Consider the following 16,271-nt stretch of genomic DNA (forward strand, 5'->3'; position numbering starts at 1 on the left):
CTTCCCAGGAGAGGCAGCCAGGGAGATAGATAGGATCTCTAGAGACAATCTAAGAGATCTTGGACTAGTGGAGGAAGCAGAGAGTAGGGGAGAAGGATAGTAGGAAGGGTAGCCTAGGCACATCTAGGAGTTACCTAACAGACAATGAATACCGAGGAGGGCACAGCCCAAATGCTCTGGCGCAGATAGGCGGATCGGGCGAGGAAAAGGACCAGAACGAATATACGAAGGATAGTAGGAGCTTATAGAGCTCCTAGAGATAAATTAGGGGCAGTGGTCTAGACCACTGCCTAGACACATGTCTGTCATAGCCAACTGGCTCCACATGGACGTTAAACTTGATTAAATAAATAAATAAATAAGTCCCTTGCACAGGTTATTTACACATGCAAGGGATAAAGCAGGACCACGAAGATGTGTCACTCTCTTTATCTTAATGTTCGGAAATCTTCTATATTCATGAAACCAGTTCCTCTGGATGGCAAAATGTGTATCATACGATTGTGCCATCTCTTGGTGTATTATTTCGGACTATATCAATCCCATATCGTTTCCCCTCATCGTGAGCCCACCATCTCATGGAATACACATTATCATCGAATATGCCCCGTTTCTTCAACTCCCTGTCATCGCACCACTCAGAACCAGGGGGAATCAACTTTTCAACCAGTTCTGAACCAGCAAGCAAACTAGCGCTTGCGGCGATACTCGTCGGATTCTTGGGCAGAATACATCGCTTATCCATGTACGTAACAGCAACTAAACCACAGATAACCATTACTGCTAGAACTCCTTCGATGATTCTAGTTGAAATGGGACTCTGGATGACATTCTCCTGTTTTTCTATGAAATGGGCAGGAAATGATATTCTGTCTGACGTTTGGTTGGTCGGTAGGTGGGCCCCAAGATTCAGTAATTGTGCCGTGACAATGCCGTTGATCGTTTGCATTCCATCAATGTATAAACTGGGATCGTCAAGAAGATCTTCGGCAGTGACATTTTTCATTCGCATTGTGTTGTTAGTGACCATATCCATCTGCGTAGAGTTTCTGCTTGGCTGATCGGTCTGGACGTTGAAAAAGTATTTGTATAAATCTGAATTGGGCGGGATAGCTTCGTGAAACTCGTTATCCTTGCCCGAGTAATCGTCCCTGCCTACAAATCCAGCTTCTAAAAGAGTAGTTGTCGAGTTAGGGATGATAGATGGGGGCTTGGAGTCATCGAACATGTACGATGGAACCGAAAGACGGGCTTCTACTTGAAGCTGTTTGAGCCGGGGTCGACATCGCAGAATGTATAGGCTCTCCACTGTGGAAGAACTTGCCTTCCCGTACACCATCAGACGAGTCGGACAGTTGCGGTTGGTGGGATCAAGTACAATGCTGGCGTTTGTTTCGACTCCATTCGTCATATACCTGAAATAGTCGCCTGGCTTTGGACTCAGAGCATCAAGGCCCTTTGTTACGAACCCGCAGTTGTCAAGGCCGCTGAAATTGAACGCCATATAGCCGGATTGTCCAGCCAGATTCCCATTATAGGTCCAGTTATACTGGTTTTGGGGCATCACTTCACAGTTGATGTCCGCTCGCACTGCCGGTAGCCGGACGTCTATCGAACCGTTTGGATGGAACGTCTCGTTGAGTTCGATCCTCGGGAAAGCAAGGTCCTTATACGTCCATTGGGGGTACGATAATCCCATATCTATAATAAGACCCGGCGTCTTGCTCGAGTAATCAAAACGGTCCCAATATGCTCTCTTAGTACTGTCTGCCCAAGCCCAGTTTGTTAACTGTATCGCATTTGCTTCGATAGTGGATGTGACTACATCAACAGTATATAAGCCAGAGACGGCAATTGACAGCGAAAAAGAAACCAGGACGCTTAGTGAAGCTGCTGCTAGAGCCCAATATCGTCTTCTGATGGCCGTCGCAAAGACATGCAAAGACAACTGCCCGTTAAAATCCTCAGAAACGCTTGATTCCGCTTGGGCAACCTTCTCACAGAGTTGGCTGTAGGGGTGGAAGGTCCTTGTACAATTTTCAAGAATCTGATACAGGACTCGAACGCCAAGCATAGCCAGCGCTGGAAGATAGTACCACGTATATTTGATATATGAGTTTTGGTCCCCAGCATGACCAATTCCACCAAATTTCTGGGAATGCTGGTAAAGCACCTCGAGAACAATGATAAATGCAATAGGCACCGAGAATATCAGAACACGTGCTGGGATTCTGACTGCAAATGGACGCCACCAGCTGATATCGACTTCGACAGGGGAGGGTGCATGTCTTTCCGTCTCATCATCAGGGGTGATGGAAAAGCTACCATCCGGTGTGATTTGCGTATGGAAACGCTGTCCCTGTAATGCGTCCTGTATCTGAGGAACTGGTAGCGGTCCCATGCCCATGAGTTGTGCGGAAAACTCTGGACTGCGCGCTAGAATAGTTGCAAGGCCCGCAAGAGAACCTGCATCCCGAGGGCATGCGGAGATGGGGTGATAGAACAAGGCAAGACTGGCCGTTATTGCAATCAGAAGAACAAGTATACTCGTCAACAGTCCAAATGAGAGGCTTTGGACCACAAGTCGTTTCTCTGAATTGGTGACTAGGCCGTGGGCAGTTTTGTTATCAGATTGAAGCAGGTATTCTTGGACCAAAGCAGCACCAACCCCAGAAATATCCTGCTCCATTAGGCTTTTTAGGTGAGTCGTGTTCCAAAATTCTTCGGTATTTTTGCCGTTCGATTGTATGAGTAAGCCCCCATCTGGTGGATTTTCCATTGCCCAAAGGGACTTCCACACTCCATAGAGAATATCAGCTGCCGAGACTCCAGGAATAGTGTAGTTCTCGCCCGCGCCGTCGTGGTGAATGTTGCTGTACACCACACTAGTATTCTGCCCACGCCAAATGTCCACCTTCCGCTTGTTGAGCGTGTACTTTGGTGTACACGCGATGGCCTTGATGTCATATGTGCCAGTCCCATTGGACTCGATGCCACCCGAGCTGCTGACATGTATACCGGAATCAATGAACGCCCCACTGAGATCTTGATGTAAGACTATTGTCCAGAGACGCCAGTCAATCTGGCGAATATCGCCTATTTGAATCGTGGAGCCTGTCATAGGATGTATCTGCCCTGCACAGCCCCCCACATTAGTAATGACGATGTACTCCTTGTCTGGGTAGGCGACTGCACTCTGTAGGTCCCCTTGGGTAAAGCTAAATGAACAGTTCTGATGAGGGTGAGACACAACTACCGTAGTGATATTATCACCCTGTTCTATTTGTTGGCTTTTGGTCGTAAATGACGCATCTTCACACCCGGTATCCATGGTAAAAACATCCATCATTGCCTGGTACTGATCCCCGACTGGGTATACACTACTGCCTTCGCCAGCTTCATAGAACGAAGGAAATATATTGTTGCCATTCAGCCCCAGCGGTGTACTGGCGTTGAAGTTCATATTTCCCAAGTAGAGCTCGAAGGGGCGGCCATCGACCAGTGAAGGGTCATAATGAGAACCATTAAAGCTCTGTGTAATATGCATTTGAGCAGGTTCGGTATAATGAATATTCTCATACGCCAGCAAACCTGTTGAAAAAATGGTTGTACCAGTAAGTAGGAGGGTACCTAGAACAGCCAGGCTGACAAGGTAGTGCTTGTTCTTAATAGATATATACAAGGATACAATGAACCAGTCAGATGCATAATCCAATAGGACACTATTTGTTCCTGTCTGCGGGCCCTTGAGCATTAGTATCCATGGCATCAACTGCGAAATTCGATACTGGACCCGGGCCCAAAAAGCTCCCACAATCATGAAAACTATGACTGTCAGCTTGCAACGAGATTCATTTCGTATCATGACCCACCTGCTGTTGGCCCGTACGTCCAGAGGTAGTAGTTCTTCTCATTCACTGATCCAAGGCCATTGTGAACGTCTGATGCGATATATGTGCCAACCAACGCGGCCAAAAGAGTGACGAAGGTAGCGAGAAAAAGAAGCAGGCCTTGCCGACGCAGACAAAACGGTGCCCAAAGATCGTTTAAGCGAGCATACTCGCTTTTCTGGACACGCTTTCCCCCTTGTGAGACCCTTGGTAGCCTGGAATCCTCCTTGACCTCGGTCACCCATTCTGTCAGCTCAACCTCGTTGTTGGATTGTGCACGCGACATCAAAGGAGTGCCTGAGGATAGTGGGAGTGGCCGTTTGTCCTTGTCCTGCATCCTATGTATTTATGAGAACTGTGGATAAAGATTGACATGGCAGAAACAAGAACCGCAACAGAGCACGGAGAGACCAGTCCCCTGGTTGCGACCACATATGATTCTTGTTGATCCTTTTGACGCCAAGAAAGGCTCAGACGAGATCTACACGCTGGCGCCATATTAGGTAAGTTGATACACCTAGAACGAGGCAATTACAAGCACCGCTCCACAGCCTTGTACAAACCTCACCGGACACAGCCATGCTTGTTCAGAGGATAATCGCCCTCAGAAGAAATCGACCATAGATAAAACGGACGTATATTAGAGACTTCTCTGAGTTCCTTGCCAATTTATCTTGTTGTCCAGAATACTCTTAGGTCTCAGCTTATCATTCAGTCATATTACTCCCGTCATTTGATTACTAGGACTGCAACATAGACTTGATGAGAATGCTGGATTTCTGTGTTGCGCTACGTCCCATCATGTGAGTATTAGTGGATATACTTCGATCTCGCATGATAAACTACTACCCAGAAACATATCAAGACAAGAATAACTATGCGACTCTGCAAGCCTTGGGGAGAATGATCCCTTCCTCGCCCAAGATAGCCAACCGAGGCTCAGCTGTGATCTGCACGCTCAGACCCCTTAGGCTGGCCAGTGGTAGTTCATAGTTACTCCCCACATGTTGGAAACCAACTGAATTTCTGGATTTGTGCCGTGTTGATATACCATATAACAAGCTATACCCAAATTGTAAACACCGCAGGAATTATAACACTGAAGAAGTGAATTGAAAGTAAATTTTTAAATTGATTCAAAATCAGATCACCAGTTTGTATTATTGCTGGAATCATAGGACGAACTACTACCATAAGATGAGCCACCTCCGTAAGATAACGAACTTCCTCCTCCCGAGTAGGACTAAGACGACGTATAGTGATCATTCGAACTTGATGAGTGGTTGAGCGAACGCGAAGAGTAGGATGATGGAGAACATGAGGGTGAAGAGTAGCTACCTGACGAGCCACCGTGATGCGAATAGTAGTTTGACAAATGAAGGTGTGAGTAACTAGACTTTACATTCTCTAGTATAAGTCATGATTATCTGCATTCTAGTTAGGTTCTAATTACTCAAATATATATTCAGATCAGTAATTACGTCTCGTGATCAAAGTATCTTTATTAAATATATGATGTATTATATTATTCTTTATATAGGCTGTCAGTCTATCAAATATTTCTAATATTTACTACTCTAATTGAAAAAAAATCTAATAAATATTAAAAATTCTGAACTATCCTAATTCTATAACTCTAGCTATTATTCTGCTATAAAAATAACCTGCAAGTGCCCTGAAAGATTGATTACTATTAATTAATTTTATTCTATGGAGGTAAAATAAACTGGGAAGATGTACTTTCAGCCGAAATAAAGCGGTAGGCTTGTAAGCTTCCTATAAGACGCATAATGAACATGAACAAGACGAGAAGCTACAGGCTCATTCCATAGGTAGCTATTATCATCTGATTCAAACGTAGCATTTTGACTTCGGATGGCGCCAAAAGATTACCTGTGAACGGCGAATATAATCACGAGAAGACTGGTCAGCTGAGGAGAGTGATACCAACTCCAACAATATATATAATAGGTAATATAGTTTCTTTGTGTAAAGACCAATGTGGTGACTGGTACTGTGTACAGGGGCTTCTTTATTCGATATTAGCTGTTCTATATGGTCTCTGCTGAATGTTCCTTACATATGTAACCTCCCTCCTCAACCGTGAGTGCACCTTTTTCAAAATGTCGAGTGTATTACATTCTGTACCCACTGCCATAACCCGCTGCTGTAAAAAGAGCCGAATCGGCAAAAATCGGGATAGATTGAATCCTCTGCTGGGACATTTCTGAGGAACCCGGGATGGTATTCGTACTAAATTGTAGGTATTGCGAAGGCAACACAGTTGGCGACTCGACGGCTAGTATCGCAGCAATATGTTCCAACAGCCTATGGCGTATGGAGACTCGATTTTTCACCGCATGCTCCAATATCCCAGTCCATTTGTCAATGGAAATATCAATATCCCTTAATTCCTGCTCGCGTTCTAACATTCTACCCTTCCATTTCGGACCAATCCAAGTTGCGGATGTGAGATCTCGGATTTTCTGCTCTTGGAGAATGCGGCGATCTGATTTTAGAGAGATGCATCTGTCTTGGAGATATTTGCAGTACTCCTCCATCGTAACTAGCTCCTTTTATTTGTCAGACTGATCCTCATTCAGAAGGGATGATTTAGACGGTCGGGAAGAGCATACCTGTGAAAGTGTTGCGACTTCATGTTTGCTTAGGACTTTCAGCTGCTCGGCCTGACGCTTCGCATGGTTTCGAAGTTCGTTTAATTCCGGAGCTGGCAGGGTCAAGTGAGCGTTGGCTGAGATCACCCCAAGATGAAGCATAGTAGGTGCAACTTTTTGCACGTTAACATGGTATTCGATTTTACTCCGTCGCTCTGGTTCCGTAGCAGGTGCATTTGAGGGAGTTCTTCCTGGCGAAGGATCTCTGCGAAGAGAGCTTCCTGTGGATGACGATAGCTGACGTCTACAACGGTATACGAGTTGCTTGGATCCTTGTTGTGGTGTGAGATAACAACAGCTGCTCGATGTAGGAGAATTTTGTGGAGGCGCCATTGTGGGTGTTTTTTTCGCCTCAGTTGGGAGTACTGGCAGAGGCTTTCCCATTTCAGACCTCAGCGCTTTGGCAAGTACAGGCACATTTGCAGGAGACTTCGAATTATCCCTGTTGTTCTTCGAGTAGTTATACTTGGGGTATCCGCCCTTCTTTGATAATGATTTATATCCTCGTTTATTGGAAAGAGCATTTGTCGGTGGGATTGGGTTGAGGATAGCCTTGAGGAAAGGGTTCTCGCTTGACCTAGCGTTGCTTGAACTGCTAGAATCGTCGTTGATAGGATACCAACCGGGGATAGTTGCTGCACGATTTATTAGTATATCCACTTTATAAATTGCGCGCTTAGGTTTAAAGTTGGGACGAACGGGAATCCATAATAGAACAAGGAGTTCGTGGGACTTGACTGATTGCACCAGGTGAACAGTCATTCAATGGCGTGCTAGATCTCGGCCTAGGACTGCTTTTGTCTCTTGACACATTCGTGGCCTTGCTTGTGACCGCTGTGCTACCCACACTAAAGGAGGCGAATCTCTTGATCGCAACTAGACACTGTTGCCCTAGCCGTTCTCGGGCCTGATTGGTGGTGCAATCATTGCTTCGGGACCCGGCCTAAGCCACTATGTGTAAGTTGCTAGTCATTCGCGATACTATGGTGAAGCGAGTCGGCTTACTGTCATATTGGAGTTCTCTGAGCAATCACAAAGTAGAAGGTTATGCGTGCAATTATCTCGCAGCCCTGCCATTCTTCTGTGGGTAAACTTATCACATAGACGCAGCGTATATGCTATAAAGCTGGGAAGGGAAAAATGGAGAAGCTGTTCACATAAGATGATTCTAGATACCCTAGATACCAATTACTTATATATCATACAACGTCCCCGAGACTAGTATATTCTACTACCTCAACCTCTGATACAATTACAGTCTAGTGGCAACTGAGCCTGGATCTGGAGGGACCTTCCATCCCGAAGAATGTAACCCTTATATATTTGACGTCTAAGTGACACGAACTATCGCCAGCTTCAGTGAGACTACAATAACTTGAATAGGAAGTCTGACCGAAAGTTAGACGCGTTGTGACGTATATGGCGAACGGCTGATGGGATTTGGGAAGGGAAGCCGTTGGCTTGGTGTACTAAGCGACGTTGATCGATGTTTCAGATTTCGAACCACACCACTAATATGGCCTGGATATCAAGCCCACTGGATAGAGTTTGGTGTACTCCGTACAAAGTGGATCCTTACACGCTGGCTAACTGAAAGAAGAGAAAAAAGAATGACTTGTGGTTCGGGATTCAAACCGACATAGGAGCTCCACTGAAAACTGTTGAGAACGAGAGGATCTCCACTTTGCAACCACGCACAGTCGTTCCTTGTCCCGAAGGGTTTGCGTACCATTAGATCGTTGATTAGTACAAGGCTTAAATCACTAAGTTTGTGGCATTTCGCATAGTGCAGTTTTAGGGCTCATTTATACTATCCGTACAACAATTACATCGTAGCCTTGCGATCCAATACTTTCGTGGCACAGGGCCAATCCTGTCACTAGTGAAGTTCTGTGTAGCTCAGGTCGATTACCCCTGAATATTGAAACCTAAACTATGCACGCATCGGCTTTAGTTACAGTTTGATCTCTCGACATACTGTGGATTGGGACCCACTGTTGACACATAGGGTCCTCGCTTAGGACCGACTCCACTTTCCCACGTGGACCATCTAGTTAGAATTTGCGAATAGTTCGTACCCTTTCCCGTGCCAACTCTCGATATCTGCCGGGGTGGAGACACTTGCCTTGTATTCTTTGATTGGGAAATGCTATAGTCATAGGCTTGACACTCAATGGATGTAATCGTTGCTGTAAATAGTCTTTGGATTTGGCGATTATATGAAGCTCTGTTCGATGTATTTAGTAGGAATATGATTCCCGGTTGTCTTTCCTGAATCCCTCAATGCCTTCAATTTCAAATTCCCAGCATATAGAACTACTGGTATATTGAACTTGCGATGTATCTTTCGTTCATCTGCTAGGTAGATGATATCCAAAACATTACGGTGTTTTCTCCACTTAGGGGCTCTGGAAACCAGCGTCAAGAATGTGATGCTGATGTCTTATTGGTAGTTGGGTTACGGAGAATAGTCAGATTTTCGTATCCAACTCGAATGATCGATAGTTTCCTTCCAAACAGGACATAGTATGTTTCACTATTGAGATTTTACCAGAATCATTTAATAATAGGTTTAGTTAGGGGTCATCGTCACACAGGGCATTATTCCGAATTAAGTTTAGACCTTACATAATACCCCGTACTAACTTAACTATCCCGCCTACCTAAATGGATTTTTAACTGCCAGAATTTAATCTCAATATATAAAGTTAACTCTGGACACGGTTGTTCGTGGCGTTTGGAAGACGAAGAGTGTGTGGTATTTCCGCCCGGTGGCTGCCGCTCCAATGGTTTGTACCGTCTATATTAAATTCGTTTTTAGCCCAGCACTAGGTAAGGTCTTATACCCCCAGATCGATATCTACCTTAAATAAATTGATGTTAAATTGGCTTAGCATATACACTATGGATATAGAAAAGAATGATAAAAGAGCCATCCTTTACCTATGTAGGGTCTCCTTCAGTATACTGTATTTACATAATTATTCATAATTTTAGAACTCTCTGGCACTGTCCCTTCGCTTCTTGTCAACTAAACCTAAACCAGCTATACTGTATCCCAACTTATGCTTCCTTGGGTAATTAATCATCGTTTCAGATCTACAGAGTAGATATATATGACATCTTTGTCGAGTTGAAAGAGCTATAATAAAAGCACATTCTTGATTAGCTTAATCGATTACGTATTGTGAAGATGAACAAGATTTAAACCGCTCAGAACTTGGGGAAAGAAAAGGTGTGCCTGGATTACTCAGCGAGACTACATGCAGCCTTAGGCTGCGCCCCTCGGAGGAATAAATCGGAGGAATAAATCAAATCTCCCTGAGTGAGCCTAACTTGAAACACTATACTCTGCTATACTACTGCACCATTTTACTCCCTACTATGGCACACAGGAGTGGAAATGAAGGCCAAATCGATCTCAAAATCGTCTTGACTAGATGTAGAGCATGCTCTCCGGACCTGGACCCATGTGGGTGCTACCGGCCAGGAGACACCGTAAGTGGCCAGATCATTGTATCAGCCAAGTCTTTATTGCATGTCAGACGGCTCTTAGTCTCGCTCCAAGGTCAGTTAGATGTGAATACGACTTTAAAGGATCTACTAAGAAATTCTTTAAGGAATACAATCAACCAGTGTTGTTGGCTACCGTGTACACGGTCAAGTAATGTCCTACGTTCCGGTGCAAGACGACATTGTGATAACACAAGGCCAAGACGTAGTGAGTGTTCTCAAACCTTCTATAATTTCTTGAGTAACAATGTAGTTTCTTGATCTCAAATACGAGCCATCCCTCCGTTCGGTTCAGGAAAAATATAACAACGATGGGACTGCAGTCTACCGTACCCCGATCATCTTTGTCTTACCGGAAGACATAGATTGTCCCAAACCTGAGGCCACACCGAACAGTCCATTCTGCTTGCCATCCTTGCAGCTAGCTGGTTCTGGTGCAGCATCCGCCGATAAGATACCGTCTTTGAAAGAATTCCCTCCATCCTTCCACGCGACAAGATCTTCCCGATCTGCCTCAGCTGCAGCAATCTCAGTGTCGTACTCAATTCGCGCTATTGCTGATTATAAAGCCCTTTGCAACCCAGAGAAATGGAGAAGGGCCCAGGTGACGGAGCCTATTATGGTGATACCATTTACACAAGCCTGTCCACCTGTCAAGAACCTCGAATTCCCTAATGAGTTTGTGCTGCGCGTGTCGAGACCATTATCAAGTATCCCCTTTCGCAGCAGAGGTGATTCAATAGAAGCGCACGCGGAAGAGCCACCACCGCTTGTATACTCGTGTGATACTCCAAATGCGTCTACCCATTGTGCTTTTTATCTTGACGTTCCATGTTCTTCCGTGCCGCGACTTAGAGATCTATCGGTCGAGATCTCGTTATCCATACGGGAAAAGACCTTCTATTCTGCAGAACCAATGGTTGTTTTACCAAAACAAACTTTGTTGGCGAGGACATCTACTCTACGGCTTTATGATAACATCATCTATTTAAGGCGTGAACAGCACCACAATCTCGAGTGGGAATACCATCCACTCGATATTCTCGCCTCCCCGCCAAAATACAGATGTTCAATAGATGATGGTCTTACAGTAGGTTGCGATATATCTGACCAGTTGGAACTGCATTGGCACTCTGGCAACCTTGCTTCTCACTCCCTGAACACCCAGAGTAAGTTTGGCAGAGCAGCTATCGTTATCATGGTTAAACCGCCGCGAACATTACTGCCTACCTTCTATGGCAGCTTAGTTGCACGGTCATATAGTTTATTACTTCACGTATATTTCAAGCACAACCGGATCAAGAATATTGATCTTGAAATTCCGCTTCAGGTTACCCACTTACAAAATGCGAAAGCAAATGGTTCTATACGATCTGGTAGGCCTACTTGCCGGTGTACTAGATCTGTGCAGCCGGATGTACGTCCTAATGTTGCTTACATGGTATCTCTTACCTCTGACTGACTTTGCCAGGTGCTCCCAACATACGAAAGCACGATGAGAAATGTGTGATAGGCGGTGCACGAATCCTCTCTCGACATAGACTAATTGGACAGATACTCATATATAAGCTCTCAGGGATGGAATCAAGAAATATCATTAAACCTAAACTGCAACCTCAAGTAATCGTCCCTACCTTGAAGCAAAGAAAAAGATAATCGTGTCTGCACAATAAGACCGACGTTGCATTCTTTGTTCAAAATTTGCACTTTCTGTCTCCCTGAAGTTAGTAGTATTTAAGCAAGAGCATTGCTTTGGCTCAGGCGCCCAGAATTAAAGGTTGGATAGGTAGTGTTCGTTTACCCTGCAATCTCTGGTGTAAACAGTGTCTTGCTAAGCAATTGGTTCCTTTCCTTGAAGTTGGGCGTGAATGAACTAAAAAGATACGGTCATTGTATAGTATACTGGCGTATCTAACACTCACCAGACCGAATCATAATGCACAGAACAGAACAATTCACACCCGACTATATCATCAGTGACTAGATTGCGTATATGGATTCAGATTTAAAGTTGTTGAACATGCAACACAACATTAGCTGCGCCTTCCCTCTCGCCCTTTATTTTTATCTTAAATTTTTATCTTAAGTTTTTATTTTCTATTTATATATTTTTGGTGGCGTCTTGTCACCCAAAACCCAACCTACAATAGGGTTCAGATGGGTTGTGCCGAAAGTCTTAAGTCTAGGAGCAAAAACCCCACAGTGACCTCGCGTATGAAGGCAACCCCCCCCCCCCCAACCTGAATACGAAGTTTTAGAACAGCGACTTGTAGATCCCACCTGGAACAAAGCCACTTACAGGCGAAGGACGTACATGATCTGCAGGGTCAAAGCGGTTCTATATGAAAACTCTTCTCCCACCAACCAGCTTTTCATATCTGTCCTACCCATCCTAGAGGAATGGACATCCCCCCAGCAAGCAGCCCACAATTGATGGGTTGTCTAGAAACAGACGAGGCTCAGAAAGCTGATGTCGCCTGCGTGTGATGCTTTCTCCGCTTTGATTATGACGTGGACTTTCTTGGCATATTGTGCATCATCTTGCTATGATCCTATAGGGGTTGAAGTTGATCCTGGTTCGTCCGAAACGACTCGATCCATGAGGGGCAAGTCATCCACATAATACTATTCCTTTCTACAATTCACCTCTTAACCCGGCAGCCGACACCCAAGCATCAGATTGCCATTCCAAAAATCCAGCCTGGTGAGGACTGCAACGTCATCATAATGAGACATTTTGAGACATGGTACCCACAGCTGGGCTCCCGACTCAATGCTATTATGCTGCGCAACTGCGGTGAGCAGCTCGAATACTACCGGAATGACTCCACCACATACAATTCTTGTGTGAGCTGCCAAGCGGAAACAGTAGAGACATGCCTAGAAAATGCTCCAGAGTGGATGAAGGCCAGCATGTCGGTCGGTGTTGGCTGTCGAGCAGAAGCTGTGGAGACGTGTATCCTTGAAAATTCTCCAGAATGGATCAAGTCGAATATGGCTGCTGCCGGCGTCCTATTAGGCCTGCTTCCAACAATCCTCAGTCTCGCAGGTTCAAGCACAGTCGAAACTGGTTTATTAGCGCAACGTCGACCATTTCTTGCTTTGCTGCTGGCGGCAGGTGCCCCGGCAGTTTCACCAATTCGCACGTTCGAGTACCGGGACCCATTACAACTACTTTGCAGTAGTTCGGACTCTATTCAACTCTTACCGGTCCTACAGAGCCGGGGAATATGGCGATTTGCGATTATCCCTATTCAGTACTTGCTGGCGATGGGTGCGGTCGCCAATGTCGCGCATGCAAGTTGGCAACTCGGTGTTCAAACATTGTGTAGCTTCTCGACGGAAACGACCTTTCATCCGTTACTTTGGGCTTTTAGTGCCCTTATCCTTGATATACTCGGTGCTATAGCGGTGAAGCTTCGCATTCGTATTGACGAGCCCTCAGATGACTCTCCTATTACTCGCCTAGGAAAGTCTAGGAGATGGGTTGGCCAGGAGTTCCGTCTGAGCGCCGACCAGGCCAAGGCAAGTGTCACGTTCAAACGACAGTCGTACGCATTCGTCTGTATTTCTTGGTGCACTTCCACAGGCACTATTTTGCATCTTATCTATGGGACACTTACCTTTTCGAGTATCGTGTTTATAAGCACACAAGATGCACTGGGGGTTGTTGCTCGTTACTTAGCTTCCACTATTATCTGCAGGGTTATTCTCATGTTCGAGATTCATGGAATGAGAACGGCAATGCAGGGAGAGGCGGGTGAAGTTAAATCGTAGCTGCAAATGTTAGAGTGTTATCGGTGTATATACTCCGTAGAGGACGGTCCATATTGCCCGACAGCTATATCGAAAGAACCTGAAACTTAGTGAAGCGCCTGAGACACCAACTCAACATCCAAATGGGCGACAAAGATTGGGTCAGTGCTATACCGAGCTCAAATACCATCGCGGTATTGTGCCCTTTTGCCTCTCCATTACACGCGTGCCCTCTCTTCCTAGCACTTAACGTCATACCTGTCCCTTGGAAACCTCTCCCTTTCGTCGGCTCCTAGTCTTTGTCCTTGTTGCCTAGTTTCCGACACTAGTAAGACCGTCAAAATGCGAGTTCTTTTTCTCCAATAGGAACGGCAAAACTTCAGCCGGACTCTCAACTTGGTCTGGAACCATGAAAGCAAAGCCGTTGGCAACTCTCTCATCCCTGGATGCATGCTTTGAGCCATTGTGGTTTGGCGTCTGCTTGAAATTATATAAAGGATTTGAGTGGAAATGTTATCGGCAAGCTGGAAATGCACTTTTTGTCTGCTCGCCCATGCCGAATGAGTGCTTCAGGATGTTCGATATGAGCACCCGGCGTTCTTGGCATGAAACATGTACTACTACTACTACTACTACTACTACTACTACTACTACTACTACTACTACTACTACTACTAATACTAATACTTTGATCTGCTGCAAATACCCTCTTCACAATGTCAACTTACCAAGACCTGGAGCTCAATAGTTGCATTTAAGCATGGATTTACTCAGGACCATCCACTCCGCATACACGATTTTCATACAAAGTGTTTTAGATCGTTCAGTAGATATATCACAAGCTCCAGCCAGAAAACATGATGGATTCCAGCATCACATTGATAAGCCACCCTCTAGATATCATCTACAGTTACATAACTAGGATAGACAGTGTCATCAGATAAGTCAGAAGAGGCCGTCCAGTGTTTATGGATCAACTGCCGCTTCTCAATCTCGTCCGCAATGGCGACAGCCAAGTCTGCAGCCGATATGCCGGTCAGCCGTCCATCTAATACATCCTCCCCCCGTTGGGCTCCCTTCAATGGGACGTAGTCGATGGTTATTTCGTAGCTGGCGGTCTGTCGTCCCGGTCGGTACAAAGGACTAGAAGAGACGAATGTCCACGGGAAGGAAGTGTTCCCCTCGAAAAACAACAGACACGCTCTCCCGGCTTTGATATAATCTGACGCTCGGTCATTCTTCCTGATACCTTCTTCATACGTCCGTATCGTGTCCATGTCCTCTGCGGTAGCTCGGCCGGACTTCTCTGCCAGACGAGCGTTTCGGTACGAACGCAAGACGGCGCCAATCGGACCAAGCCGCTCCTCCATATACTTCACATGCGCATCACTCTCTGCCATCTGTCGTCGATAGGCATAGAAGAAACCCGGGTAATCCGCCAGAGACTCATGTGTTCCAGGAACCACGAGGCTGCCGGCGCCTCCCACAAACACAAAGTATTTGACGTTTGCCAATTTGACAGCGAGGATGAGTTTTCTCACAACCTCCACATATGGCACTATAGGTAATGGTGTGAGAAGAGACAATAGCGTTTTAGGTCGGTAGGGAGTGAGATTCTGCTTACTGTATTGGAGTGCCTCTGCTCCTTTTGTGTGCGGCCCATACTCGCTTACCAAGACCTCCAGATCACGGAAGGAGTTCGCCAGATCGTCAATGGTAGTAGTCTCGATATCCACCGTCCTCGGTGTATATAGTGGGTGTGTGCCGAATGACTGTGGCTTGCGTGAAATTCCAATGACTGCGTGTCCCCTGCGAATGAGCTCGACGGAGAGGTATGAGCCTCCAAATCCCGTAGGGCCGATGACACCTATTACTTGACTCTTCCCGGATGTAGACATGTCTCTAGACGTAGTACAACAGCACGTTAAACGGCACGAGTTATGATCGAATGATAGACCGAACAGAGCGTCTGCTAAATAATCCGTCCTGGATCGGATATTTTAACGGTCTATAGTATTATGTGGGGAAAGGTGGGGTAGTCGGGGGCCTTAATTATTTTCTAGCAAGCTCGAGGTGATCTTAGCCCCACAACACATCTTATCGCTGGGAAGCCATCTTGACCATTAATAGGCATGGGGTGTGAAAATCTCAGTCTGTCCTGCAGAGATACCACGGATAGCGATGACCAATCTGGGAGGAAATATTGTCCGTGAGAACGACCTAGAATGGACGATTATTTTGAAAATGCACTTGAGTGTGATCCTTATTACCGCAGTTCTAAATTCTGATAATTTTGTGAGTATCTCCGGCATTACAATCAGCGTCTCGCTGATGGCGCAAGCGGCCAGGTATTTCTCGGCCTATACGTATCAGGATATGAGAGTTCATATTGGGATGCCCACATAAATAGTGTATTCCTGCCCAAAGATGGTAAGCC

At 45.6% G+C, this 16,271-nt stretch overlaps 4 protein-coding genes across 4 annotated transcripts; 2 read left to right on the plus strand and 2 right to left on the minus strand.

Annotated features, from left to right (window-relative positions):
* Window positions 1–493: 493 nt before the first annotated feature.
* Window positions 494–7,274, minus strand: BDV27DRAFT_161825 (uncharacterized protein; the record flags this gene model as incomplete). The annotated part of the gene is made up of 5 exons (XM_032073292.1): window positions 494–3,825; window positions 3,873–4,228; window positions 6,039–6,463; window positions 6,527–7,200; window positions 7,265–7,274. The coding sequence occupies 5 exons, from the start codon at window positions 7,272–7,274 to the stop codon at window positions 494–496; spliced, it is 4,797 nt and encodes a 1,598-aa protein (XP_031923334.1).
* A 3,525-nt stretch (window positions 7,275–10,799) lies between these two features.
* On the plus strand, window positions 10,800–11,652 carry BDV27DRAFT_134769 (uncharacterized protein). Its single transcript, XM_032068365.1, has 2 exons — window positions 10,800–11,495; window positions 11,550–11,652. Exons 1-2 carry the CDS (start codon window positions 10,995–10,997, stop codon window positions 11,586–11,588), a joined length of 540 nt encoding a protein of 179 aa, XP_031923335.1. The 5' UTR covers window positions 10,800–10,994; the 3' UTR covers window positions 11,589–11,652.
* Window positions 11,653–12,805: 1,153 nt separating this feature from the next.
* Window positions 12,806–13,855, plus strand: BDV27DRAFT_161826 (uncharacterized protein; the record flags this gene model as incomplete). Its single annotated transcript, XM_032073293.1, has 1 exon — window positions 12,806–13,855. The coding sequence occupies one exon, from the start codon at window positions 12,806–12,808 to the stop codon at window positions 13,853–13,855; it is 1,050 nt and encodes a 349-aa protein (XP_031923336.1).
* Window positions 13,856–14,727: 872 nt separating this feature from the next.
* On the minus strand, window positions 14,728–15,732 carry BDV27DRAFT_148838 (NAD(P)-dependent oxidoreductase; the record flags this gene model as incomplete). Its single annotated transcript, XM_032070973.1, has 2 exons — window positions 14,728–15,392; window positions 15,459–15,732. 2 exons carry the CDS (start codon window positions 15,730–15,732, stop codon window positions 14,728–14,730), a joined length of 939 nt encoding a protein of 312 aa, XP_031923337.1.
* Between the last annotated feature and the right edge of the window lie 539 nt (window positions 15,733–16,271).

Source organism: Aspergillus caelatus (assembly GCF_009193585.1).
Source record: "Aspergillus caelatus strain CBS 763.97 unplaced genomic scaffold BDV27scaffold_220, whole genome shotgun sequence".
NCBI classification, from domain to species: Eukaryota; Fungi; Ascomycota; class Eurotiomycetes; order Eurotiales; family Aspergillaceae; genus Aspergillus; species Aspergillus caelatus.

Bases quoted from the DNA above. Each gene is read 5' to 3' on its own strand.
- BDV27DRAFT_134769 (XM_032068365.1), top strand. From the start codon at position 10,995: ATGGTTGTTTTACCAAAACAAACTTTGTTGGCGAGGACATCTACTCTA. The intron at 11,496-11,549 runs GTACGTCCTAAT...TGACTTTGCCAG, and splicing joins CTAGATCTGTGCAGCCGGAT to GTGCTCCCAACATACGAAAG.